The sequence below is a fragment of the Aphelocoma coerulescens genome, chromosome 4 (assembly GCF_041296385.1).
Source record: "Aphelocoma coerulescens isolate FSJ_1873_10779 chromosome 4, UR_Acoe_1.0, whole genome shotgun sequence".
NCBI classification, from domain to species: Eukaryota; Metazoa; Chordata; class Aves; order Passeriformes; family Corvidae; genus Aphelocoma; species Aphelocoma coerulescens.
This window is the reverse complement of record NC_091017.1, coordinates 73,446,891-73,473,848: the sequence shown is the minus strand read 5'-3', so window position 1 is coordinate 73,473,848 and position 26,958 is coordinate 73,446,891. Positions and strand designations below refer to the sequence as shown.

The 26,958-nt window shown below is 50.0% G+C and overlaps 1 protein-coding gene across 1 annotated transcript; it reads right to left on the bottom strand.

Moving 5' to 3' along the window:
• Positions 1-1,539: 1,539 nt before the first annotated feature.
• ATOH8 (atonal bHLH transcription factor 8) lies at positions 1,540-24,605 on the bottom strand. The gene is made up of 3 exons (XM_069014678.1): positions 23,939-24,605; positions 9,519-9,710; positions 1,540-1,574 (listed from the first exon to the last, which is right to left on the bottom strand). Exons 1-3 carry the CDS (start codon positions 24,362-24,364, stop codon positions 1,569-1,571), a joined length of 624 nt encoding a protein of 207 aa, XP_068870779.1. The 5' UTR covers positions 24,365-24,605; the 3' UTR covers positions 1,540-1,568.
• Positions 24,606-26,958: the final 2,353 nt, after the last annotated feature.

Genomic DNA, 26,958 nt, shown 5'->3' with positions numbered 1-26,958 from the left:
GGAGCAACATAATGAGCTCCTGGGAGGGGGTTTGGACACAGCTGTCCCATGTGTCCCCGAAATCTGGTAGAAGACATCTCAAGCTCACTGGGAGCCAGGGAACTTGGCATGGAGCAGCCTGGTACCCCAGACTCAGACACTGCTCCGGCGAGCTCAGCTCTTGCACATCAGCTCCCCAGTTTGGGGCCAATTGCTCAGCTCGGGAAATAAACAGGCAGGCACTGAGGAGTTCAAGTTTTGTATATTCATGTCAGTAAAACAGAGACTATTCCCTCCCCTGCCCAGTGATTCCTGCCTGCCCCATCCCCTCGCCCACCCCAGTGCCTGGCGATGCCCGGCCAGATCCACACTGGAGTAGGACACACGGGAACCTGTGTTAGTAGCCAGGAGGTGAATCTGGCCTCACAAATAACATTTCCCCTTGAGATTAACAAAACATGTTAATCTTCTTCGTTTGGAAACTCATTTTTTTTTACTTGAACGCAGAGCTCTGTCCCTCCATCATTAGCAGATGTCCTGCATACAAACTGCATTACCTATAAAGTCTGCTTACTCCAAGCAAATGTTTCTCCATCTCTTCTCTTTTTTTTTTTACTTCAATTTGAAGTGAAAGGTACAGTATAGGATTCAAATGCTTTTGCATTACACGGGTTTCTGACCACTTGAAAAACCCCATGGAAAAAACGACTTCACAAACCTGATACGCCGGCTGAATCATTTTGCGGCACTTCTTTCTGCCTGGCTGAACTTTCTTATGGTTTCTTTTTTTTTTTCCCCCTCTTTGCTTTACATGGAACTTTGTTTTTGCTTGTTTAATTTTATTTATTAAAAAAAAATAAATTCATAGCTCCTGTTTCAGCTCTCACTTCGTGTCAGTATTTCTACCCTGTGGATGTTGCACAGGCAGGAACATCAGGAAATTGCCCAAAAGGCAGAACTACAGAGTAGTTCAAAGGAAGAAGCAAACCTGAATGCTGAAGCATGGTTTGGTGTTGTCACAGCTCTTGCCCACACCAAATGCTGGCTCCAGGGCTGCAGGCAGGGAAGTGCAGGCTGAGGAAACAAGAGGTAACTCAGAAGGGTACAGAAATTGGGCTTTGTCACCGACAGCTGGCTGGCCTGCTTGCCACAATCTGAATGGCACCTCTGACTTTTCTTTGGCTCAAAGATTTAACATTAAGGCAAAAATAAGACACAGTGTAGAAGCTCCATCAAATCTTTGGCACAACAGCAACAACAACAACAACAACAAAAAATTACTGTACACATGAGCTGAGAGGGTAACATTTCCCAGTTAAGCAAAGGGAAAAGTGCTAAATAAATTGCACGTACTAAAAGGTGGCTGGCTTAACAACAATAAGAAGCATCCCTGTCCTTTTGTTTTTTCTTTTCTTTTCCTTTTTTTCCTTTCTGTTCCAGAGATTAAGAAAGTTCCTTGGCCAATCGTCATCTCCAATAGGGGTTTCTGCAAAAAAGCTGCTTTCAGTCTTCATCTGGATCGTGCAACCTTTGCCAAGACCAGATGTAACTCTGGCTGGAAGCTCTTCTGAATCCTCCCTTCCTGGTTATTACTCCTGGAAAGAGAAAGATGCACCATGAGAACAGTGAACACATGGTGTCCCAGCGGCTCCTTGTGTGGACTGTCGCTGACACACATGGGAGCATCCTTGGGGACTGCTGGCCATGGATCTGCAATTTCTAAGAGTAGGGCTCACAGTGGAACCATCTGTAGGTGCCACAATGGTGGCCAGAGCCCACATAGTGAAGAGGGAGTGGCAGACAGGAAGAGGAAAGCTTGGGGAGGAAAAACAACAGAGTAATTTGGTGTTGGGTCCAACTCCTGCTGCCAGAAAAAAAAATAAATTAGAAGTGATGGGAAATACCTGCTATTTTCAGTTTCAGGAGTTGATCTCAGAAAGCAAAGGAGTTGCAACTAGATGGGTTTATGCAGGAGATGGGCTTTACTTCTGTATTTTAGTTGCTGTACTGAGTTTTCTGCAGGCATGGCTGCTCAGTCTGTGGGACTGCAACCTGTCCCACATGCCTGTGCATCCCCTGCAAGTCACAGCTGTGGCAGATTACTTGGGAAATTACACTGGGCTACAGAATATTATGGCCAGGTCCATAGGAAAATGGTCAACTCCAAACCGTGGCAGCTTTAGACAAGGAAAATCTCATCTAAACCCCCTTCAGCATTAAAATAAGCCCCACAAATATCCCACAAACAATCGTTAGCATAGCTCAAAACAGAGGAAAATCCTCAGGGCCTGAGGATTTAATGAGATCACATCTCCATTGTCCAAACTGCCTTCATCACGTGGGCTCCTAAATCCTTCTTTAAATAACTCAGGAATTAGAAACTTGGAAATGAGATCACATTTAGCTAGTGCTACCACCATTTCTTGCTTCTTGCCAGTGGATTTAAGAACCTTTCACGATGCAGTACGGCTTCTGAAGGTCCTTTGGACACAGTCACCAATTCTCTGGACAGGTCAGCCATCTTTCTGTCAGTCCTAGCAAGGTCAAACTCCTTAAAGCCTGGCCTGAAAAACTTTTTTCCCCAATCTGTTTTGTTTCTGTACTGCCTCTCCTTTTCCATCACTGGATATTGTAACATCAGTGTATGAAATACTAGTAACACACTAGTATTTATTTTATTTATGACTATCATTAGGGCAGCTGCTGTGAGATCAACAATTACAGCTGTTTATCCATGACAGACTAAGGGACAGGGGAACCTAAACTCCACCTTGTCATCCTCTCCTGTCAAGTGCACACCCGAGGAAGCACAGGACTGCCTCAGGAGCATCAAGGTTTCTCTTGGTAAGAGTATTTCACTGAAAGCACGCAGGTTATCCTCCATGCAATAAATGCTGGTGTTTGCTCGACTCCAGATTGCTGGAGTTGTCTCTGGACAATCCTACCTAGTGCTGCTCAGAGAAGATGTGGAAACTATTGCCCTAATTCAAGGCCTTATTTGGGATTTTGAATAAATGAGGTTTAGGTGGGAGAAGGACAAACAGCCTTGTGTATTGCCAGTGTTTCTGTTGGGAACCTCCAACAATATGTAACACGTATTAAATACCTGTAATAGAAAAGTTGGTTGTTTATCCCACATTTAACTATGGAAAGGAAATGTAAAAGAAGGGAAGCAATGACTGTTCTCATTAATGTTAAAAGACAGCAGAGAGATCAACAGCACTGGTGGGTTTGGGAAAGCAGGATGGCTTTAGGAAGAGGAGTCTCAGGGTCAGGTCTCCCCTCTGAAGTCTCTGCAGCTGGGGGAAGCTCACCCATAGGGGGCAAGAGGGAATATGCACAAACCAGGCAATGGCAGGTAAGGGCATTTGTGCTGTACCTTCTGGACACAGGAAATGGAAAGGGGAATGGAGAGATCCCCGTGCAATGCAGTGGAGATGCTCAGCACACCTCAGTGGCACCACTCCACTGGTCCCCAGGCACTGCCCAACACTGCCCATGGGTTATGTTTGGTGGGAACAGGCTCCTTTCTTTCCCCCTCCACCCTTCTTCACTCCAGCCAGGAGCTCTGAAGACAGATTTATGAGCCTGGGTCTACTTTAAACTAATAACATCAGAACTCCCATGGCTCTTGAATTTGACAACTGGCCCAATGACCTTGGTGAGTTTGCAGCATCCCAGAGCATTTCAATCTCTATAAATCAAAGCACTTCTGGAATTGAGTCAGCCTTTGTTCCAGGGCTTCTCCTGTCTGTTCTACTCATATTTTCCTTTTGCTGCAGTTACCCAATATCTGTGGGGTGGACCTTACCCTATTCTATTCTTACCCCTTGCTACAAAGGGGACGGACCCTATGCTGGGATCCTGCTCCCACCATGGGAGCAAATCCCTGGCCCCAGTCTTTGTGGGCTGTGACTGCTCCAACACCCCTTAAGCAAAGGGGCTTTTGGGGTGCTGTCATGCAACAGGGGAGTCCCACATCACACCCTTTGCAAGGAAAAGCTTTGGGCCCTGCTCTGTGAAGTACTGATGCTCAATGCCCCAGCGGGCCAACACAGGGTGTGCAGTGCCCTTGGGGATGCCCCTGGGGTAGCTGCTGCTGCCTCCCTGTCCAGAGTTGGGTGATCTTGCTCATGAACTTCTCATGAGCCTTAGCACCCGTGCCCCACCTGCAATCCCTGTTTTGGGCTGCAGGGACATAAAAGACGCAAGTGACAAGCAAATGAATCTCGCTACCCTCTCACTGCCTTGTTTTTAAGCAGGTCCCTGGGTGGGTAATCCTCCAGCCAGCATGCAGCAGGGATAACTCACGGCCAGGCAGAGCCAGGTCCCCTCTGTCCCCCCAGGGATGCTGCCCCAGGGCAGATGCACAGGCGGCTCGGAGCGGGTCCCTGCTATCCCGCGGTCCAGCTCCTCCCCAGAGCCTGCGGAGCTGGCGGCCGTGGCGAAGCAGACTGGCTGGCTGCCCGCTCTCGCCGGCAAGTCCTAGCAGGGAAATGAAGCTATTTTTAAAGAGGAACCTCTGCTAGGTCAAACTGCAGGGAAAGGGAGGTAGAATCTCATTATGAGACCCCCTCCTCCCCACACAGGATGGGAAGCCACGAGGAAGAAATGCCATGCAGATCATCAAGGTTTTACTGTGCTGGCTCCGAATGGTTCTGATAATCAATATCAGATGATCAATAACAGCAAGACCCTGCAGCCAGGATCATCCACATGAACCAGGGGGTGGGAGCTGTGGCTTTATCTCAGGGCTTTGTCTAAATAAATCACGAGCCATGATACAGTGTTATCGAAAAAATATGTTGCAAGCAAATGGTTTCAGTGCTGTACAAATCAAGCCTGCCACTACCATTTCTGTTTTAGAATATAAACCCTTAACTTGTTCACTCCTGCAAGTAAATACGCTTACAGAACGCCCTCCTTTCAATTTTTTCAGTGGGAGTAAGTGTTACCTACAGCAGCAGCAAAGCAGCAATGAGGGGGCATCAAGGGGGCACAACACCACAATAACTATTTTATATAATGCAATAATTACATGCATAATGTCAGCCCTTTTAGTGCAGCAGGCTGCAACAAACAGAGAAGCTTTTCATTCCATATATGTTTCTGTATCATTTAATTATCTGGGAAAAGAAATATATATATAAAGCATATTTTTAATTTTTAATTCCTTGAGTCTGTGCTCATCTACACACACAAGCACAAAAACAAGAAACTAAATTCCAGCCGAAAACTTTTATTGAGCTCCAACTGCTCGCCTGTTATTCATAACCCAGTTTCCTCTCTCACAAAGAGACCTTTCGCATGGTTTTGGTTTTTTTTTTTTTTAATGTGTGTGTGTGTTTCTTTTTTTTTTTTTTTTTCCTTCTGCCTCGCTAACAGCTGCTCGCAGTGTTGTATCCTGAGTGATGATGAGGTTCTGAAAGTGTTTTTTTGGAACAGATGGCCAGGAGAGAGCTGGGGAATGTGCCAGCAGCGAGCTGGGGAATGCGCCAAGTCCTGCAGTGACTGAGTACTCTGGGTTCCAGCTCGCGTGCCTTTCCCCTGCCCTCTGCCCCAAGTGGCGCCAGCAGGACTTCCCAGCTCGCGCTCCGAACATCTGGAGTCTGCGACTGCCAGAAGAGCCGGGACGGGGGGAGGATGAAGCAGAGAGAAAGAAAAAAATCCTTCACCCATCCCTCCCTGCTCCGGCTGAGCTCCCATGGCCGTGGCGATGTTGCTGCCTAGCACGGGGGCTAATCAGAAGCAAAGAGGGGAGGGGAAGGGAAAGAAAATGAACCTTGCCATGGGGCGTTTGGGGTTTTGGGCGCTGGGTGTGCTGTGCAGGGTTTGTCCGCGGCTGGATCCTGCTCTGTGTAGACTGAAGGGCTGTTGTGCTGACTGCTGGGGAACTAAGGTCTGCCCCACAGCTTTGGGGTTGGAAGATCTGGGGGCTGTGATGCACAGCTCTGCGCCCCTACAAATGTAAGGCTCCAGGGAGAGGCCCCAGCCATGGACCCTACAGCCCTATCCTGACCCTGAGCTGCTTTTCTGCAGGGCACCAGAATTCAGCACTGTGGGGGAAAAAGCTGGAAAAAGAGAGTGTGGGACCAGCAAGCTGGACCCCAAACATTACAGAATCCATGTGAGGCTTTCAGACGACCCCTGGCCACTGAGGATCATGTGCCACGCAGAAACAGGGTACCTTGGGGGTAAGGAAAACTTGGACTTCCCTTTCTTTTGCTGTTGCACCCTCTGTGCTGTCAGAAAATGCTCCTGGCCGGAGTTGAAAGCAGTTCCCCCCTTTTTCCAGGACATCAGTGTGGCCCCAGCAGAACTTGGGGATCTGCTGAGGGTGTTGCAACCCAGATCTCCGATGTGGTGCAACTCTTGGGTGCACGGTTAAGGACAAGGCTTAGTCCAGATCATTTGTATAACCAAGCAAGAGACAGCTTTAAAGAATGAAAACTATCATCAGAATTCACCACCACCCCCCCGCCCAGTCAGCTTTTTTTCTTCTTTTTTAAGAAAAGGCATCTGAAACCTCCTTTGTTGCTTATAAATGAGATCTCCCATCACCAAACACCCTCGGTCAAATCTCAGTTGCAAAAACTAAAATCACCTTATAACTGTAGTTAGGACAGAGAAGGGGATTTTTTTTCCTAGTCAACTTTGAAAGGCTAAAGCCACCTTTTCTAATTATCTAAATGGGAGTAGAAAGGGGAGGCAAAATCACTCAGCAAATTTCCTATTGCAACAGCAAAATCCGAACAACAACCTAACGTTAGGGACACAGGATAATTCGCCCCCAAAACAAAGCAAACGGCAATGCACAATCCAGCAACTGCAACATCTGGAGTCCCTGCCTGCCAAAACAAACTCCAACCAGCTACTTTTTTGTGTGAAAAGCTCACGGTGCCACAGCACATCGCAACCAGAGAGCTGAGAGAGTGAGAGAGGCAGACACACAATAAAATGGAGATGACAGGAGATAAGGGTGTTGTGGAGCTAACGTGGAGCTCAAGAAGTGGAGGTCCATGCTCAGGATTGCTGCGATTTTTAAAGAGAGAATATAAAAGGAAACTCAAAAAACCAATAATAAAATAACAACCGCCCCAAAGTCGATAATTCAGAGGAACTGCTCAGTGAGCAGTGGTTTCAGAGACCTGATTAAAAACACACAGCGCTTACAAAAACGTGCCGATTTCAACATTAACGAGGGCGCGGCGATTTTGGGCCAAGCCATTGTATCCTCATCCAGCCGCTGTGTGAGACCCCCCAGGAGAGACATCTCTTCACACCACCTGACATCCAGAGCTTGGATCGTCGCTGCACAGCCATCCTGGATCTGTAATTTCCCTCTGACAACAGCCTTTTCCTCCCTTGTGCTCATGATTTGCTTGGCTCAAGGAGGAAGGGAGACTAGCAAGATGAGTCCTCCCAGCCCAGGCTTTGCATCCCCACTCCTATCTACTGGGAATTACCAGAGTTACTTAGTGGTACCTGCTGGTTTTGGCTTCATCAGCAGCTGGATGTGCTTCTTCCATCACCTGAACAAATACTGCTGGAAATAAAATTGTACTTGTCATCCACAAGGGAATCTGTGTACTCTGGGGCTGCCCTACAGAACAGAAATGCATGTTCTACAGTTTCCAGCAAGAAAAGCAAGGCAGAGCAGGGATTAAGACCCTGCCTCAGGTACAAAGCCTGGCTTTCTTTTCAGAGAGGGCTTTTGGAGAAGGGGTAGGGTGGGTGTCCTTCAAGAATGTGGAGAAAAGGCAGATTTTCTCTGGGTGATGCTGTTTCTGTGGGTTGGTGATGCCTGTTGGGAGGCAGGAGGTGCCCTGTGAGAATTCCATTGTTCATGCACTCTCGATGGGCTCGGGGCTTTTCTCCACGCATCTGCTCTGGAGAGAACTTTAGAGAGAGAACACCGTAAATGGAAGGCTTTTAATTCTTAATTTATTTTTTTAATTAAGGATGGACCCAGCCCTAATCCTCAAATGTGAACACCCTGGGATTTGGAGCCATTTAAAGTCTGGCTCCTTGTTTTCTTTCTTTAAGGCTGCATTGGTTTACATAAGCCAAGACAATGGCTCTCAGCCCATTGGGCACCCAAAGGCTGAACAGCAGCCCAGAAATGTGGTGAAGCCCCATGAAGGATGCTCATTCTCTTCTTTCCCTCCATTTTGACTTTAGGAAGGGACCCAAGACCTAATTAGCAATCTGCTAAAGCCTCACAAAGGATGCTCATCCCCTTCTTGACCTGGAGAGGGGACCCAAGACCCAACCAGCAACCTGCTAAAGCCCCCAGAATGATGGTTTTCTTCTCCCTCATCTCAATTTGACGAGCAGACCCAGGAACCAACTCTCACATTGCCCTGGGGTTGGTAGCATCACTTCAGTGTCCCTGGGACACCACTGCCTGTGGCACTACAGACCCCACAGTGAACCCCCAATTTTGGGCTGTGCCCAGGGGCTCCCCCCACACCTCCCAGTCCCAGGCAGTGCTGTCAGCTGTGGGCGAGCGGTGCCGCGTCTCCGCCTGGCACTGCTGCTCTGTGGGCATAAATACAGCCCATGACAGCCAGAGGAAGCTACAGGGAGTGTGCTATTGTGTTTATTTATAAACTGAATTGCTGCAGGATGATTTGCTGGGCTAAAGAGGAGGAAAAGTGAGGAAACCTGTCCGAATCAGAGGCAGATCTTAACAACACCGGGGAAGGAGCCTGCTCCCCAGCTTAGCTGCCCATTCATCCATTAAAATCCTGCTGATTTATTATCCCGCCTGACAAGCAAGCTCAGAGAGCAGGGGGAAGTTCAATTCAAGTTTACAAAACTCTTTTTGTCATAAAAGCCCGAACAAAGACATCAATCACTCCTTTAATTCACCCATGTCACTCTCTGAGAGGAAAACTGGCAGAACGCTCTGCTTCCTCCTCCCGCCGCTTGACGATGATTTCACCTAATTGGTTCAGTGTTAAGTAACCTAAAGGAATGCGAGGCATAATTAGATTTAACGTTGTTTCCTCAAGATACCCACATGTCCTTCAGGTCATACATCTTACTAATGTGTTTATACATACAGTGTCTCCATTAGCTACCTTTTTTTTGTTGTCGGGTGATTTTTCTCAGAGATAAGTGTTAGATTAAACAAAACAGAAAACACAGGCGGGCGACAGCATTTTACAGGCTCCAAAAGGCGACTCAAGGTTGGTTTGGTTTAACAAGTAACAGTCCCAAGATGACTCTTAATAGGATCACGCTCGTGTTGGAACACACAATGGGCGACTAACAAGGGGAAGAGCCTGGCGCAGAGGATGGGGAGGAGAGAAAAGCTTTTGATTAGGGAGGAATGTGGTTATTACAAGATCAGATGGATGGAGTAGGAAAAGAGAGAGAGAGAAAGGCGAGGGATATAAAAGTCAGGAAAATTTCACAAGGTTCAGAAAGGAAGGAAACTACTTTGGATTTTTTTTTTTCCTTTTTTTTTCTTCTCCCTTTTGTAACTTTTACCATCATTTAGGGGGTGAAGTGGGGGAGAGGCTGTAACATACCTTCCTTTTTTTAGATCTTCCTTCTGCTTGTAAGGTCCTAGTGCACTGCTCCACACATTCAGAGAAGCTCATGTTACTGTGGTCAGCGCTGTAATCCAGGTCTGCTAGTCTGGCCAGGGAAAGGATATAGTTACAGGCTATTCTCAAGATGGCCAGTTTGGACAACTTTTGACCATAAGAATAGCAGGGAACCTAGAAAGGGTAACAGGGAAAAAGAAATAATTAAAAATTAGGCCAGATAAACAAAATATCTTGCTTGAAGCATGACAAAACAACTGTGAGTTATTTTCTTAGCAGTTTTAACATAAATAGAAACTCTAGTGATAAAATGCCATATGGTCCCAACAGGTTTTTAAGAAGAACTCCCCTGCTGATCTCCATGGGGATGAAAGCAGCACGAAGCCTCTTGATTTCAGCAGGGCAGTTCTGCTTAAAATGTGATGGCAGGATATGGCCCAGGACATCTGCCTGCTGTTCATTTTGCTTCTTGGAGGCCCTGTTTCTCAGAAACCTTCAGCCCCCACACCTCACAGTAACTTGCCCTGAGTAACTTACTCCCCACAAGTAGCTCCCATGTCATCACAGGTCTTGCAGAATAAGGCAATAAGGAGGTATGAACAACTATATCCCAGCCTGGTGTTTTGTGCTCAAACAACATCAATTGTGACTTTTGGCCCATGCAAAAACACGACGTTGTTGAGGAGCAAGACCTTGAGGAGGCAGTAATTTCTACCTGGTTAAACACTCCATCATGGTATCTCACCCCACAAAAGAGACCAAAACAGAGCTTGTATCAGGGATTTCGATGCACCTTATGCAATTTATTTCTTTTTATTATTCTTAGAAATCTTAAAGATTTCTATTGTAATGTGAAACATTCAAACAATTAAAACTAAACAGATGTGTCTCAATAACTGAACAGTATATGGCTCCTGCCATAGAAGGGTGGGTTGCTTTTCAATCACAATCCAGAAAAACACTACATCTACACCCAATTTCAGGCACACAGCTTTAATATGTCCAGCTTAAAGAGAGGTCTTCTGAGTTCGATAGGCTTGGGCACCCCATTTTCTAGTTTGCAAAATTGCTGAAGGTCACTCAGCCTTTAATGGGCAAGAGTCTATTGCCTTTGGGAAACTGAAGCTGTGCGTTCATCTGAAATCCATCCGAGCCCCTCAGGTTGTCTGGCCACCTGTCAGTCTAAGTTTTCATAGCACATCAATCATTGGAATGCCTCAGTGTTCCTCAACCACCTGCCTCTGGACCAGTCTCCATCTTCCCCACCCCTCTAGGGTGTCACACTCAGCTTAGGCTGGAGATTTTTTAACATCTCTTGCCATGCTCATGCCTCAGCCTCTCTGTCCTCCACAGGGACACAAAGATGGGATCAACCCCAGAGTGCTGTCCCTGACTTTACAGAAGGTAAAACAGGTTCAGCCCCTCCACAAACCCCACAGCAGCCACACACAGATGCAAAGGGAGGAGCAGAACAGCTCAAGCATATATAGGATTTCCCCAAGTGTTCTGCCAGGCTCCAACTACCGTCACCTCCATGACCTCAGCTAGATGTGCCATCCCCATATTTAGCAACCCATGACAGATCTTTTCTGTCCATGAATTTGGTCTGGTAAGCTGAACCTGTTGATTTTGAGCAGCTACAACATCCTTTTGCAAAGTGTTCTCTCCAGCCTATGTAAATTTTTTCTCTTTTTGCTTGTTTTGAACTTGGCTCCCACTGTCTTCCCTTGAGGTACTACAGTTCCTGTATTAGAAGAGAGGACAACAGATATTTATTCACCTCCTGTGTGACATATGTTTTTAGTTCACCATCTTCTCTTCAGCCTCTTTTCCAAAAGAAAAAGATTAATCCTCCTTAGCAGACAGTTCTATGGAAGCCATCCCATATCTTTGATGACCCTTGCTGCTCTTTCCTGAACCTTTCCTAGTCCCTTTGGAGCTGAGATGATCAGAACAACACACAGTATTCATGTTGTGGTGCATATATCTAACAGATGCTTATGTGCTCTGTTTTGTTCAATATTCTTTTCTTCCTAACTCCTGATTTGATTTGTGACTGCTGCCAGACACTGACCTGAGATTTCCATTGAACCATCTACAAAAACCCTGAGGTCTCCATTCTCTGGGATAATGGTCAGCTCAGTGTCTATCACTTTGTGTGTGCACTCTGGTATGGTTTTTCCCCTATGCATCACTTCACTTCATCTGTGTGGTATTTATTGCATCTGCTATATTATTATGTAATCAGTCAGAGTCATAAGCTTCAGCACAGCTCGCACAGTCACAGTTTCAGGTGGCGGGACCTGAAATTCCCTGTTCAAGGCAGAGTTAAACTCAGAGTCAGATCCTGGTTTGTCCATGCATGACATCCCTCCCTGCAGGAACTGGCCCTTTTTCTCTACCCACCATTCCCTGTCTGTACACCGATCACTAATCCATGCTCCCATCCAAGCTGCTCAGTTTCTTCCTTCCTTCTCTGCCACAGTGCTTATGGAAATCCAAACTCATTGCCTGGATCCCCCCTATCCATGAGCACAAGGATTCTAGTGCTGTTGACCCTATGGGCCATGTCTTGTCTGATACATAGAATCCTTCAGGTTGGAAAACACCCCTAAGGACATGAGCTCCAACCATTAACCCAGCACTGCCAAGGCCACCACTAAACCATGTTCCCAAGCACCACATCTACATTTTCTGAACACTTCAAGGGATGGTGACTCCAGCACTTTCCTGGGCAATCTGTTCCAATGTTTGACCACCCTTTCAGTGAAGATATTTTTCTAATATCCAACCTAAACCTCCTCTGGCACAACTTCAGGCCATTTCCTCTTGTCCCATCACTTGTTACCTGGGAGAAGAGACCAAATTCCACTTGTCTGCACCCTCCCATCAGGAACTTCTGGAGAGCAACAAGGTCCCCCTTGAGCCTCCTTTTCTCAGGCTAAGCCCCCTGGCTCCCTCAGCTGCTCCTCATCAGACTCGTGCTCCAGACCCTTCCCCAGTTCTGTTGCCCTTCTCTGGACAGGCTGCAGCACCTCAATGTCCTTCTTGTAGAGAGGAACCGAAAACTGAACACAGGATTGGAGGTGTGATATAGCTGAGCTGCCCATCAGTACCCAGCCTCTCCAGAAACCAGCCAACAAGCTTAAAATGGCCTTTTTTTTCTACACACTATCTACTACTGGTACCCCTAAAAATACAAGGAATCACAGAATAGTTTGGGTTAGGAGGGACCTTTACAGGGCACCTAGTCCAGACTTCCCCCTGCAATGAGCAGGGACATCGCAGAGAATCTGTTTAAGAGCCCCTTTTTGTCTGACAAAACCTCTCTCTAAATCCCTGCCTTCAGTTTTTTTTGCCAGCATTATGCACCCAGCAATGTCCTTGCCTTCAGTACCTGGTCCCCAGATGCAATGAGCTGAGTTATTTTGAAAACAAGAGCTTCAGGCAGCAGAAACACCCAAGTCCCTTTCAACGCCAATGCAACAAAAACAACAGAAACCCCAGATCAAATGGCATCAGGGAAGAACAAAGCAAGATGGAAACTAAAATGGAAGGATTCAGTGAAATGTGGGAGTAATTTCAGAATTAGAGCAAGAAGGAAGTTAAATCGAGTGGAAGGAAAATAGACCATGAAATCCTTGAGGCTGATGCACAGACGCTGTCCAGTTACAACACAAGAAGGCAGGCTAATGTCTCTTTTCCTCATCTGTTTTGCTCTTTCTTTTGTGTTCTGGGCTTTTTTTTTAAGGGGGGGGGGGGAAGAAACATAAAGAAACAAAACAAACCCCAAACTGTTTTGTAGGACATGTTTTCTACAAATGGCAAGGAAGATCTCAGAGCTACACACAGCTGACAAAACCCTCAGCTGGGATTACACAACACTTTTCCCACACTACTGAAGCAGAGTCCAAACTGGAGCTGCCCCATATGTCCATGGGAAGAGGTTCACCTTGAGCAGTTCAGATACTGCCCTGATGGGTGCGGGGCACCAACATTAAGAGATAAGAGGTTTTTTTGCCATGGTAACAGTGTTAGAAAAACTATTTCATAGGAACCCTCCCTGTCTTGGCTCAGCTCCTGCCATTTTAATGTTTCCTTTTGAATTAAACATGGAAAATTAAGAGAGGAATGAGCCACTTAGTTCAGATCCAGAGTCAAAACTTCCCCAAGTGTGTGTCTGTGTGTCTAACTTTGATGTTATCTCTTCTTTAACATAAAGTCAACAGGAAAGAAGGGACAGATTTGTACAAACTGCAGTAAAGGGTGTCAATGACACACTTTGATGCCAAGAAATCTCCAAAATCCAACTGAAAACAGAGACAGTGTTTCAAAGATGGAAAAAATGCCTGAGGCTGGTGTGGCCCTGCAGGTGTAACCCTCCCAGCTCCCACCAAGTCTCCACACAGATCTTTGGCAGGCAGAAATGTCAGCAGGTATCTGTCATGCTCCTGGCAAGGACCAAACCCTTTCCTTCTGTCACCTTCTTGCTCCTCATGGCTGAACTGAACAGATTTCAGTGCTTTCATGGGGCAGCTCTGAGCTGAGCAGGTCCATCCAGAGTCAGGGGGAACCAGGCTCGAGTTCCTGTGCAGTTAATGAAAAAATTTCCCTTATCTGATCTCACCAGTCTCTGCCGAGCAGCAGCAGAGATCAGCATTCTGCCTGCAGTATTTGCAATGATTAAAAGGAATTAGGAAGGAATTGCAACTGAAATTTCACACCAATCCTAAGGAATGCAGCTGTCTGCTAGAAAGGCAAGGACACTGGCACCATCCTCGGCTTTGGGACACCAGCACAGAGTGAGCTGGGACCAGCAGGAACCAGAGCTCCAGCCAGAGGATTCTTGTTAGTTGTGTCTGCAAAGGGTTCTGCAGAGTCCCATGGGTCTTATCAGTGATCCCCAGGCTGACAGGAGTTGAAGCAAGGCAAAGATGAACGCTCCTGGGAGATATTCCTGTGCAGAAGAGCCCTTCTTTGGCAGGAAGATAGAACAGAATGTGACTTAACAGGTCTTTTCTATCCTTGATGTCCAAGATTTGGAGGCAGCGCCCTTGGAAAACCAGGGATGTTCCCTTTGAAATCCGTGGGAAGTCTGCTGTGCACTTGACCCGCAGCCAGCCCTCTCGAGGAAGGCAGGGATCCGCTGCAGCTCCCCAAAGAGTCACTGCCATCCACCAAAGACATAGGCTGGGAGCTGATTCTGAGACTGCACAGGAGAGGAGGCTGCAGGATGAGGTTGGAACAACTAGAGATAGGTGAGAGGGTGCAACTCCCACCCTGCCATACGAGGGTGCAGGGTATGTTCACTGTAATGGGCCTGCAGGGCACAACCAGGAACATCCCATGGACTTTAGGAGCACTAAGCCAGTTCACATCATTGAGCTTCTGGCTGGGTAGCTCTGTCCTTATCAATAAGATACCATTCCCATAAACAACCTCTGGACCTGTACAGATAAACACCTGTAAAACAAGTCTGCTTTTACACTGCATGAAAATGCTGGAATAAAGAAGGGTGTTGAGTGCTGGGGGTCCAGATATCTCTGTTATTGTGCCCAAAATGTGATTTAGCAGCACAGACATGCACAGACCCCCTCCACATGAAGGACCCACAGGGCAGAATTGGGCCCCCTGGGCACAGCAGGGAAGATGAGGCAGCTCTAAAGGCAGCGTTTGTGATGCAGCATAAGCCAAGCCCTCCTGACAGCTAGTTCCTCCAGATGCCATAATAAGCTGCTGAATCTACCTGTCTGCTAATTCATCTGGTTTATTTTTATGCTGGGAGTTAAAACACATCAGGCCCCCCCCTTCCTTGCCCCTCTCCCCCAGGAAAACATTTGGCTGCCTCTCCCCTGCATCCCAGCACGCAGCCCAACGGCGCTGTCTCATTGTCTGTGCTGCACCTCCTGCCAAAAGTATTTCCAGAGGTTCATATAAATGTCCGGCACTTAACAGTTCTGGCTTTTGTACATCCCTTTCTAACCCAGGGTGAGTCAGACATTTCCTGGGGTTAAGGCACCTTGGGGGAACAGTGGCAGGGAGGGGCAGAGGAATTGACAGTGACCCTTGCTTGTCAGCCCTGAGCAGAGGGGAAGCCCCTCTTTCATTATCTCAAATTATCTCCAGGGCTGGCATCTGTAGAGCTACTGTGGATGTGTGGATGCCCCATCCCTGGAAGGATGCCTCGTCCTGAGGCCAAGTCAGATATGACTTTGAGTAACCTGGGCTAGAGGAAGGTGTCCCTGCCCATGGCAGCAGGGTTGGAGCCAGGTGATCTTTAAGGTCCCTTCCAACCCAAACCATTTTGTGATTCTATGAGTAAGATCCTTAACAAGCTGAAAGCCTTGCCCAGAAGATCATCGCCTGTTTTCAAGACGTGTTACATTGTGGAGTGTTTTTGGGAAGGATTTGGAGCCAGTATTTTTCTTTCCACCCAGTTCTGGGGGTAAAATGAACACGTATGGGTCTTCCTGCTTCTTGCAGGACTCATTTGATGACCTGGTTGGTGTATTCAGGTTCACCAGCAAGGTGACTTGGCTTCCCTACCTTGTTCTCAACAGCTGCAGGCCCTGAGTCCTTCTAATATTCCAGGTGGGACAATGACGACTTATACAGCTGTATGATGGAAAAGCCTGCAAGTATTCCTGGGACATCCTTTTGCAGTCCTGCCAGACCCCTTCAGACTTGATTCTGAAATATCCCTGCTGCTGCCCCCAACACAGCAGCAACCATCTTCCACTGATGGCTCCTCTGTGCCACTGGTGCTCACTACACTGACCTGGACCTTTGGGCAGCACCATGTGGGTTTGAACCCAGCAAGGCCAGATCCTGCTGTGTGGATATATGGCATGGTTCTCAGGGGACTGCTTCTGGAGAAGGGCCCCATAAAATCACAGAATAGTCTGAGTTGAAAAGGACCTTTGAAGGTCATTTAGTCCAACCCCCTGCAGTGTGCAGGGACATCTTTAACTAGATCAGGTTGCTCAGAGACCTGTCTAGTCTGACCTGGAATGTTTCTAGGGATGGGATATCTACCACCTCTCTGGGCAACCTGTGCCAGTGTTTTACAAGCCTCATTGTAAAAACTTTCTTACTTATATTTAGTCAAATCTACTCTCTTTTAGTTTAAAACAATTATGCCTTATCCTATGACAAGAAGGTGTACTAAACAATTTGTCCTCATTTTTCTTATAGTCGCCCTTTAAGGGGAAGCGGTGAGGTGGCTGAAACAATCTCTTAGAACCTTCTCTTCTCCAGGTTGAACAACCCCAACCTTCTCAGCCATCCCCTTGGTCAACCTGGTGGCCTCCTCTGTGCTTGTTCCAACATCTTTCCTGTGCTGAGGATCCCAGAGCTGGATGCAGGTGGTGTCTCACCAGAGCAGAGGGAAAGAATCACCTCCCCTGACCATCGGTGGTGTCACAGTGTCAGATGTTCCATGGAGCTCTATCCCAGCCAGTGATGGGCAACTATTCCATACCAGGCTTTTGTTTCTCTGCCACCAGACTGCAGTGGTGGGCAAGGGGCAGCCCTGTGCTAGCAAAGCAATCCCAGCAGTTTGAAAGAAAGCCTCACCCCTGCCTCACCACAGGGAGCAAAGTGCCCAGCCCAGGCCCAAACCCAGCTGAAAGAGGCCAACAAGAACAAAAGCAGCACTGCTCAGGCAGGAGCACCAGTCCTGAGCGAGGTGCCTTTGCCTCCTGGGTGGGTCCACGCTGTCAAACAACCCAGCTCCTGGTTCCCTCCCAGCTCCTGGCTCCCCCATCGCTCACATTACAAAAACATGAGTTCACTCCTTGGAGCGAATGAATTGGCTCCCTCCAAACAAAACCTAGGTGTGGTGCTGGGTGAGTTCACCCCGGGAATCTCTTCCAAATGGCAGTCTGGTTAATGCTGCCCCAGGCCTGGCTCCGCTCCGTTTTGGACAGTCCTCCTGCACTATCCACAGACATTCTGCACCCCCAAAGCCTCCTGCATATCCTCAGGGCACACAACACACCCCCTCAGTATCATGCCTGAAAAATATCACATTGCTGAGCTGCAGCAAAGCTCTTACCTTACTGCTGGCTCTTTGAACCACCTCCCAAAATAATAACTACACAGATGATTACTGGATTATCAGAGGAGAAATCCCAGGGCTATTGCGTACAGAAAATCTCCTCTGAAAGGGGCTACCTTCCAGCACTATAGTGGGGAAACACTTTTTTGGGTGGCAATTTAGTGGTTTCCATCTGCATCTCTGACATCCAGTGGATCCAGTTCCCCTGGTGAACAGGAGAGTGAGCTCCACTGGAGATAATGGCATTACCCCATCTTGGCCTCAGTGACTCTTCAATCACCAGCCACTGCTGGACACCACAGGGTTTTCCCTTCCCTTGCTATCACTGCTGTGCCCCAGGAGCTGCCATGAACTGTGGCAGCTGCAAGGAGCACAACCTTCCACAGCACACGTGTGGCTCTGCTTGCATCCCTGCATGGCACGGGGGACAGTGCAAACCAGGACCAGGATGGGATATATCACTTGGGGAACACACGTGGCATAGACCAAAGCAGATGCAGGCTGGGAACAAAGAGCATAGGAAGCTCTGCTGGAAGGTATTGAAAAGTGTCCCACCTCCTCACTGCAGCCCAGAGAGGAATTTGACAGTGGATTAAGGCAGGGAGCAGATGCTGGATTCAAAGCTTGATGGAGAAAAGCAGACTCTTTTCTCCAATTTCAGCAGGAGCCATAAGAAAACACAGGGGTTAACTCAGGGTGGCTGCAGCAGGCAGAGCAAATACCTCCCAACAGCAGCAGGATTTGTAGCACAGGATAAAATCAGCTAGACAGCAGCCAAGGGAGCAAAAAAGCCCTGCTCTTGGTGACACACAGTCATTGTCTCCAGGATTTTGTCCTTTTGTCTTATTTTCTTTGTCCCTTATTTTCTTTCCTCCTGTGTTGCTTCAGGCCAGTATTTTGTCATCTTCTTTAGCTGTTAAACCACAGGGCCGCCCCACTCAGGGCTCTAAATATCCATCAGCATCACTCGGGACTGGCAGCAACCACGGAGATGCTCCGGTTAACGCTGTGCTGTTCAGTGACAACACGCAGCGGTGGCACTGCACACTGTGTCTGGAAGATGCTCCTGCTCTCCTGAAGTCCAGCTGCATCTCTCCAGCAGCCAAACCCTCCTGCTCAGCCTTCACCCAAGAGAGCTCAGTGGGTGGTTTGTCTTCAGGAGCCGGGTTTTAAGGCATGTTAGGGTTTCCTGCTTGTGGGATCACAGAGGGATGAATCACTGGGAATAGGGCTGGGAGATGTCAGCAGGTGACCGAGGATAGCTCTCAGCCTCCCCACCACACAGAAAGGACACGTCAGCGACACTGGTCACATGCAGGGTCCCACCTGCAGAGGTGGCAAACCACAGCCACCCTTGGGATGACACACAAAGAGGGCAAGCACGAAATGACGCATTCACAGAACAGCCTCAGCCTTCTCTGGCTTGTGGCTAAGGCACTGCTCAAGCCACAGGCCCTGCCTCCATTTACTGCCTGGCTTGTCCCTTCAATCCCCTGCAGACAGTTTGCCCCCACAGCCACAAAACCTCCTGTAGCCTTGAGGCTGTTGCTCCTGATATCCCACCACGCTCCCAATGGGAGCGAGCAGGGTCTTTTCTGCACTGATTTAACAACAAGCCACAGCAGCCATGTGCATGCCGGCAGCAAAAAGTGAAAGGGTACTAGAGTGGGGGGGGGAACCTCCATTCCAGCAGTTAAAAAGCCCTATAAAACCCTAAAGTATCTCCAGAACCCACATGAGTGCAGAGAGTGAGGCTGTCAGCTGCTGAGGCAGAGGATATCCTGGTAATGCAGTGGTGAAAAGATTTAGAAAAATGCCAGTACACTTCAAGGGAAGATAAATGTCTGTGGACACATTTGCTCCCGGCACAGACTCCAGCTCACTGTGGCTCGACGCTTCACTTTCTTCAGGAGGAGCTGGACAGCAGTGCTCTAGAGAGAAACCAGATGTGCAAGCCCAGGCAGGCTCCAGATCAGGAAGGCTGCTGTGGCTGTCTCCATCCATCGAGGGAGAGTTTGCTGCCACCTTAGGGTCTGTCAGCACAGCTGAGGAGCTCCATCCCAGCTCCTGGGAGTGCAGCATACTGGTGGGAGCTGGTTTGCTTGGCTGTCCATGCAGTCTCATGTTGAAGAGCACTACTCCCTCCTGGCCAGGACCTCCAGCAGAAAACCTGGTGTCTAAGGCCATGCTGTAATAAATGTTACAATGGTTCAGTTTCACAGCTGGGATTTGCTGGAGTATGAGACTCTTGCTGCCAATAGGAATTTGCAGACAAAAAAAAAAGTGGCAGAATTGCCTTGCATGGAGAACAGTTGCTTTGAAGATAGGCAACGTCGTTTTCACATCTTGCCTCCTCCAGATGGTTGTGCTGCTTCATGAATTTGAACATCCACCAGCACAAGGACTGGTAGGAGTCTTCACATGGAGATGACCTCAGGTCCTTGTGAACTCAGTGCTATGTCTCCGTCTGCATCGGAGATGTCTGGGTTCACTGATCACCCACCATGGCAAGGAGAGGGAGAGGAAAAGGACAGAAGTGACACCCACCATGTCACACGTGGAGGGCCCTGCAGCAGCTGGGGCAGTGCAAGAACCCACTGACCAGCGCCTGCCATGGCATTCGAGGGCAGGAGACCAGTGCTCCAGATAGGAGCTGCCCAGTCACAGGAACAGGAGCAGCCCCCAGGAGGGACACCAGAAAGGCAGCAGCAGAGGGACAGCCAAGTACAGCAGAAGTATCTCACCACCTCAAAGTGCTTCAGAGCAGGTCACTGTTTCCCAAGGAGAGCTACACTGTTTGCCTCAGGACTCTGCTGCCAGTGGAAGGATCACTTGGACAAATGATGCTTGGGGGACTAAAGGAGAGAAATCTCTTCCAGACTTAATAGCTGAAGACCACAAGTACCAAGACCAGGGGGAAGGATCTGTGTCTCAGGAGAATCTGCTCTTCAGTCCCACTTCAGTGCTATGGCCGTACAGCAAAGGCAGGAGCTCAATGCAGAGAGAGGGAGAGAAATCCTTGTTCCTGGTGGCTGTGACACCAAGGGTTGAGCACAATGGCAATGACATGTCTCTCTCAACAGCAGGCAGCTTCCCAGAGCTGGCAGCTGCCCGCCTACCTCCCACCTCTGAGGGGGCCCTGGCTTCTGAGGCAAGCTGGGGACAGCTCAGTCCTCAGGGACATGGCTGGGTTAGCCTCTCCTTGTGTGAAACAACTGTGTTTGGCTCTTCCGCCACCAAGAACTGGGAGAAAAAAAAGAACCCACACCCCTTCCTGCCATCTGGAGAGTTAGTCGACACAAGCCAAAACATGTGTGCCATATGTACACAGCTGTGGAGCGCAGGGACGCCGCCGTCAGCCCATCTGTCCAGCGTGCTGCGTGCCAGCCGCTTGCCCTCAGGTGGGCTGCTGAGACAGGGAGAGTGTCCTGCAGAGAGGCATGACTTCCCTTTCCTCCTCCTCCTCCTCCTCCTCAGCAGGCATGAACCATGAACGGGCTCCCTACAGTGTGGCTATGGTGGGTCTGGTCCTGCAAGCTACGGGGTTTTATCTCACGTGTGCCAGTGAGGATGGGTATCTCCACCCTCATGGGTCCAAACAGGGTAGGGACAGGGATGACACCTGAGTGGGTGCTGGGTACCAGTGGCTGAGCAAGGCTCCTGCTTCCAGCAGCTCCACATCCAGCACCTGACCCCTTCCCAAAGGAGCTCGGGGCCAGGGTCGGCTGTGTGCAAGCACGGCACAATCCCCTGCTCCTCACCCGCCTGTCTGTGGGGACGTATCAGTTTCAGTGCCTCAGGAAAAGCCTCCCAGCTGCTTAAGAGCCTGATATGTGATGACAAGGAGGGGACGGAGGACTAACCAAAGAACAAGAAGCAAAGGGAGGCCCGCAGCAGACAGCACACAGAGATTGCCTCCTGCATGAGGCTGAAGGCCTTTGTATGCTCTGGGATGTGGGAAGACGGTGCTGACCTGGGGCAAGAGAAAGCCTCCCTACTGCATGTACCTCTACCAGGGCATCTCCATACCCCTGCTCCCACCCACTGGCCAAGGTGTGACAGAAAGCAACGTACTGTCTCCTGATCCGAGCTGCTCCTCAGAAACCCCTCTGCCGTCAGCGCTGTGAATGACGTGAGTGACAAGCCAGCGCTGCGCATATGTGCAATGAAGCTGACTGTCACCTGATGTCACGTACGGCACCAGGCACGCCGCTGGCAGCCCAACAAGAAATGAATACAAATGTCATCCAATGATGGTCAGGACAGCCAGCCCACCCCTCAGCTAATTGCTAGGAAAACCTCGCGGCAAACATTTCCCAGAGAATGATTTCTTTCTCTCTGCAGAGTGAACACAGCTCTGCCAGTATGTTCCTGTGCTGACCTTAGAGACCAGCTTTCATGGGAAGAGAGGACAGCAACTTGTTCTTCAGGCTCTTTGGGCTCCCAGCTGAGTCCATGGCTGAAGTGATTTATAGAGACAGGGCCAAGGCCAGGAATCTGAGGCTTTTCAAGAGTTGCCCATTTCCCCAAAGAGTGTGGCTTTAATTTGTTGCCTGCCTGACTTCTGCTTGAGGCTCAGCCTAGAACAAGATTGCCAGTGATTTGGGAAATCAGTGCTACTTCCCCTTGCGGTTTTGGTGGTGTAGATGTCTGTCCATGGAGAATTAGACTGACACTTCCAAGCGTGTTACACACAGTCGCCAAACAACCGAAATATGGAAGCGGCTTACAGAAACAAAATATACCAAGTCTGGAGTTTGCATCTACTACAAGGGGTGGCCTCTCAGCACCAGGGGACAGCACCCAACATGCACTGGATTACCAGGACTACAACAGGAGCAGTCAGATCCCACCACTCCATGGTGATCAAAAATGCTCTCGTTTAGATGCTCACCAGTGATTCTCTCCTGACATACAGCCCTGGTCTCAGTCCCTGAGGTTAGGGCTGGAAATCTGTTTGCAGAAGTAGATGAGGGGAAAGGATTAACTCTTGGGGTGATGCTAGCCAGGACACAGCAGTCATTGTAAAGGCCTGCAGGCAGCACGCTGAAGATAGGAACAAGCAGACTTCCTCTAAGCAGGAGAGAGGACTGAGTCCTAAAGTGAGCACACTTGGGGAACGGCTCAGATTAGTAATGTCCTAAAGATGGTGGGGAAAAGCCTGCGTGTGTGAGCTCTCCTGCAAGCAGAGCACACTGCTCCCACCAGGCTGGAAGGACCATCCTGGGAGAGGTGATGCTTAGCACCTCTCACAATCAGACTCATCATCTGCAGCGCACAGCCCTTCGAGCCCTGTGCATCTCCTCCTTCCTGCACTCCTGGAATAGTCCCATCAACACTTAACAGAAAGGCAGAAAAGCCAGCACAGCTGGGCTTGCACAATGTGACAGCACATCTTTGTCTATCACTGTGCTGTTACACGCTGCCTACACGCAGAGAGGGCTGAGTGCAGGGTCCAGGGCAGTGATTTATCCTTGTGCAGAAGATACAACAGTCTTGCGGCTTCTCTGTATCTCTGCTCATCCTGGGGAGGTGATGGAAGGATTTTAAGCTTTCATTTACCTTTCAAAGCTCCACCCTGACAGTGAGAACATGTCTATTATCCTTTACAGACAACCCTGAGGATTTTCAAGTCCTCTCAGCAAGAAAGCCCAGCACCAGACACACTTCAAATACGCACTACAGTAAGGCAGAGGACCACAACTCAACTATCCCTAGCAGAAAGGGCACACAGAAAGTTTCAGAGGCTGCTGCAAGAACCACAAGGGCCCTGAGAGATCAGGCACTCTGCACCAAAGTCAACAGATGCACGGTGCTGCCCAAATTCCCAGTGATCCCTTTGGGGCAGCTCACCGCAGCTGGACAGCTGGCAAGTACACGTGCTCTTGGTACAAGAGCATCACCCCAGCTCCCAGCTTGACCAAGTGCCTCTCTACACACTGTTCTCACTCAGAGAGATTTCTCGGGTTTGTTTTATTTTTTGCCCTCTACACCACTCTCCCTCCGGGAAAAAAAAAAAAAAAAAAAAAAGTCCAAAACTTTCTAACAGCAAGCAAATTAAAAGCCCTTATTTATTTATCTTGAGTGTTAGCACAGTTCTAGGGTTGGTACTTCCAGGCATTTTGAACCGACTTCCCCTCCTGTCAGGCGGCCACTCGGCTCCTGCCCTTCACCTCCCCTGGCCCCGGGCGCGGGGCAGCGCGGGCGCTCCCCGATCCCTGCGCACCCTCCAGCCCCCCGCGGGGTCCCGCCGGGCAGAGCACGGGGCGGGCTGGCGGAGCGCTGCCCGGTGCCCCCCGCGGGCGGGCGGAGGGGCCGGCGGTGCCCGGGCGGCGGCAGGTACCTGCTTGCGCAGCGCCTCGAAGGCGGCGCTGATGGTGTGGACGCGGGTCCTCTCCCGGGCGTTGGCCAGCAGCCGCCGCGTCTGCTGCAGCGCTTTGATCTCCGGCGAGACGCCGGACGCCTCGCCCGGCCGCGGGCGCGGGGAAGCGGCGGGCGGCGGCGGCGGGGCGGCGGGGAAGGCGCTGGCGGCGGCGGGGCCGAGCGCGGCGCTGCGCGGCTCCCAGGCGGGCGGCGGGGCGGCGGCGGCGGCGGCGGGGGGCGGCGCGGCGGGGGCGCGGAGCCCGGTCCGCCGCCCGCTCAGCACTTTGAGCTCCACGCGGAAACTTTTGCAGCCGCCGTGCTTGCGCCGCAGCCGCCGCAGCCCCCCGAGCTCGGCGGGGCAGAGGCGCGGCCAGGGCTCGCCCTCGGCCAGCGGCGCGCTCCGCATGGCGCGGGGCGCTGCGCGGCGAAGCTCAGCCGCGGCCGCTCCGCCGCTGCGCTGCTCCCGATGCTGCCGCTGCTGCCGCCGCCCCGCTGCCGCCCATCTGCGCCCGCCCGGCCGCGGCGGGCAGCGGAGCCCCGGCTCCGTCCGTCTGTCCTCTGAGCGTACGCCCGGCCGCAGCTCCGCGCAGCTCCGCGCAGCTCCCCGCAGCCTGCTCCCGCCGCCGGCAGCCGGCCGCCGCGCAGATGAGCGGCTTTAAAGAAACAGGAAGGCTGGCCTTTTTTTTTTTTTTTTTTTTTTTTCTTCCCAAAACAGCTGTGCTGCCAATCTCCTTTGTTCATCCCCCCCCCACACCCCCCCCCCTTCCCTTCCCTCCCACCCCACTCCCACTTTCTTCTTTAATCTCGCTCTTCCATGCGATGGAAGAGAAATCCTGCCCCCCGGAGACTCGCCGCGACCCACCGTGTGCGCTTCCCCCCCACCCCCCGCCTTGCTTCCCCAGGGAAATCTGTGATTTGCTTTGGTTTCCAACCCACTTCATCACGCTTCTCCTCTCCTATCACTGGTTTCCCGCATCAAGACCCGATCTGCGAGGCGGGGGGTGCCTGACTTCACGTTTCCTTCCTAAATGTGCTCGGGAGCACAGCGGGGACCCCGGCGGGATGGGGAACTGGGGGAGCTCCGGCGCTTCTCACACATCCCTCCCGTCGCTCCCGGAATCCTTCGCTTGCTGCTCCGCTACCGACTCGGATCCACAAGGAAGAATTATTCCGCGGCAACAGTCTGCCCTGTTTTTCACAGGGCTAACAAGGGAGCCCGCACGCGTGGGTAACTGCTACCAGCTTTGGGCTGCCTTCTGCTGGCACCCCAGAAACCCTCAACTCCCCTTACCTCAGCCTCCGGGGAATCAGGGCCAGGAGTCTCTGCAGAGTGGGTAGACAGGGTGTGAGGGAGGGAGGGATGGAGAGGTGCAGTTCACAGTCAGAGCTGTGGCACAGCTGGGAATAAACTGCATTTATCAGGATTGTAGGAAAATTTTGGGGTGGAAGGGACTTCGGGAGATCCTTTGTAATTTTAAAAAGTATCTCTGTTATTTAGGCACCTGGTTTCTCAAATCATCTAAACCCCCATTAAGTTGTACTGAGACTCAGTGGGATGTGAGCTGTGAAATGCTTGAATTCATAGCAGTGAAAGGGATGTTGGTTCCTTACCCTCCTCCTCCTTACCCTCTGCCTCCTCCTCCTCTTCCTCCCATGGCATGTCAACCTGGTAGCCATCAGCACTACATGTGGTGAGGAGAAGGAGCTTCTATTGACCTCGTGTAAGTCTGTGATGCAAGACAAGCTCTGCCTGATGACTAATTTCCTCTTGTTACTGTGGCCAGGCTGCCCCAGAGCAGACATAGCAAAGGTTTCTTCAGCTGGAGAAAGCAGAGGTTGTGGAGAAAGTACTGGAGAAGATGTGCTGAGTCCTGGTTCAGCACCGTATCTGTAACAGCGGTGGTTGGTGCCTCCTCCATTACATCCCATGTCCCAAGTGTCACCGCAGTTTGATTTTCCTTTGCAGAAGGACTTTATGTGAGTCAGTTGAATGCAGAAGTGACTGACTTCCCTGTGTGGCTAGCAGCACCTCCCTGCCTTGTGGTGGTGCTGGCAAACCGCCCTGATATCCTCAGCTAGAGCCTGTGAATTATTGCTGCTAATGCTAGGGCATGCCTTAATGACTATTTTCTCCATCTTTCATCTTAGTTCCTCTAACTCTCAACGCTGAGAGCCAGCAAAGGGATTTTCAGTTGACCATATTTCTCCCAAGCATCCCAGTGAGTGGCAGTAGCACCAGCCCCTCCAGAAGGGTCTATCCTTCAGTGGGAACCTATGTTAAAAATGTGGTGGCTCTTCTCACAAGAGGAGGACCTTGGCCCAAAATTGCAGTCTCAGCTATTAAATTCTGCCTACCTAAACTCTCCTTGCTCTTCAAGCTTGACTCCATGAACCAAATCCCTTTGACTGGTAAATAGATGAAGCCCATTAAAACCAAAGGCATTTGCAGCCATTTGCACCATTTTTTTTTTCTCATTTTGCCCCTAAGGCATGTTTATATTCTCAGTGCTGGTTACGTAGCTGCTGCCTTGGCCATCGCTGAGTTACGGAGTGCTTCCAAGAAGAAACCTAAACCTGAGTGTCCCTAGTCACATAACCTCCTGTTAGACCTTCCCCTTCTCTCCTTTTAGTATCCTTGTGGTTATGGGTATCACAGGATGGCCGGGGTGGCCCAGCTCAGGGCTGAGTCATGATAGGCCTTGTCCCTCAGTGTGATGCACGGAGTGGTGCACGCAGCCCGTCCCTGTCTGTGCCCCGTTACAGAGGGTACAGCAGTGACAGCTGCCAGCCACGGAGCACAGACGCTGTGAACACACAAACACTGCATTCACCTGCATTTGCTTCCATAGTTAAAGCACTGCAAACTTGGTGGGGACTCTCTTGCCACCATCCGGTTGGGTTGCTCCTGTTTGCCTTAAAGGAGATTGAAACTGAAACTTGCTTGTGATTAAACTGAAGGGAGAGAGATTTAAGCTGCAGTGAAAGAGTTCATGCAACCTT

Bases quoted from the DNA above. Each gene is read 5' to 3' on its own strand.
- ATOH8 (XM_069014678.1), bottom strand. From the start codon at position 24,364: ATGCGGAGCGCGCCGCTGGCCGAGGGCGAGCCCTGGCCGCGCCTCTGC. The intron at 9,711-23,938 runs GTACCTGCCGCC...TACCCTTTCTAG, and splicing joins TCGAGGCGCTGCGCAAGCAG to GTTCCCTGCTATTCTTATGG.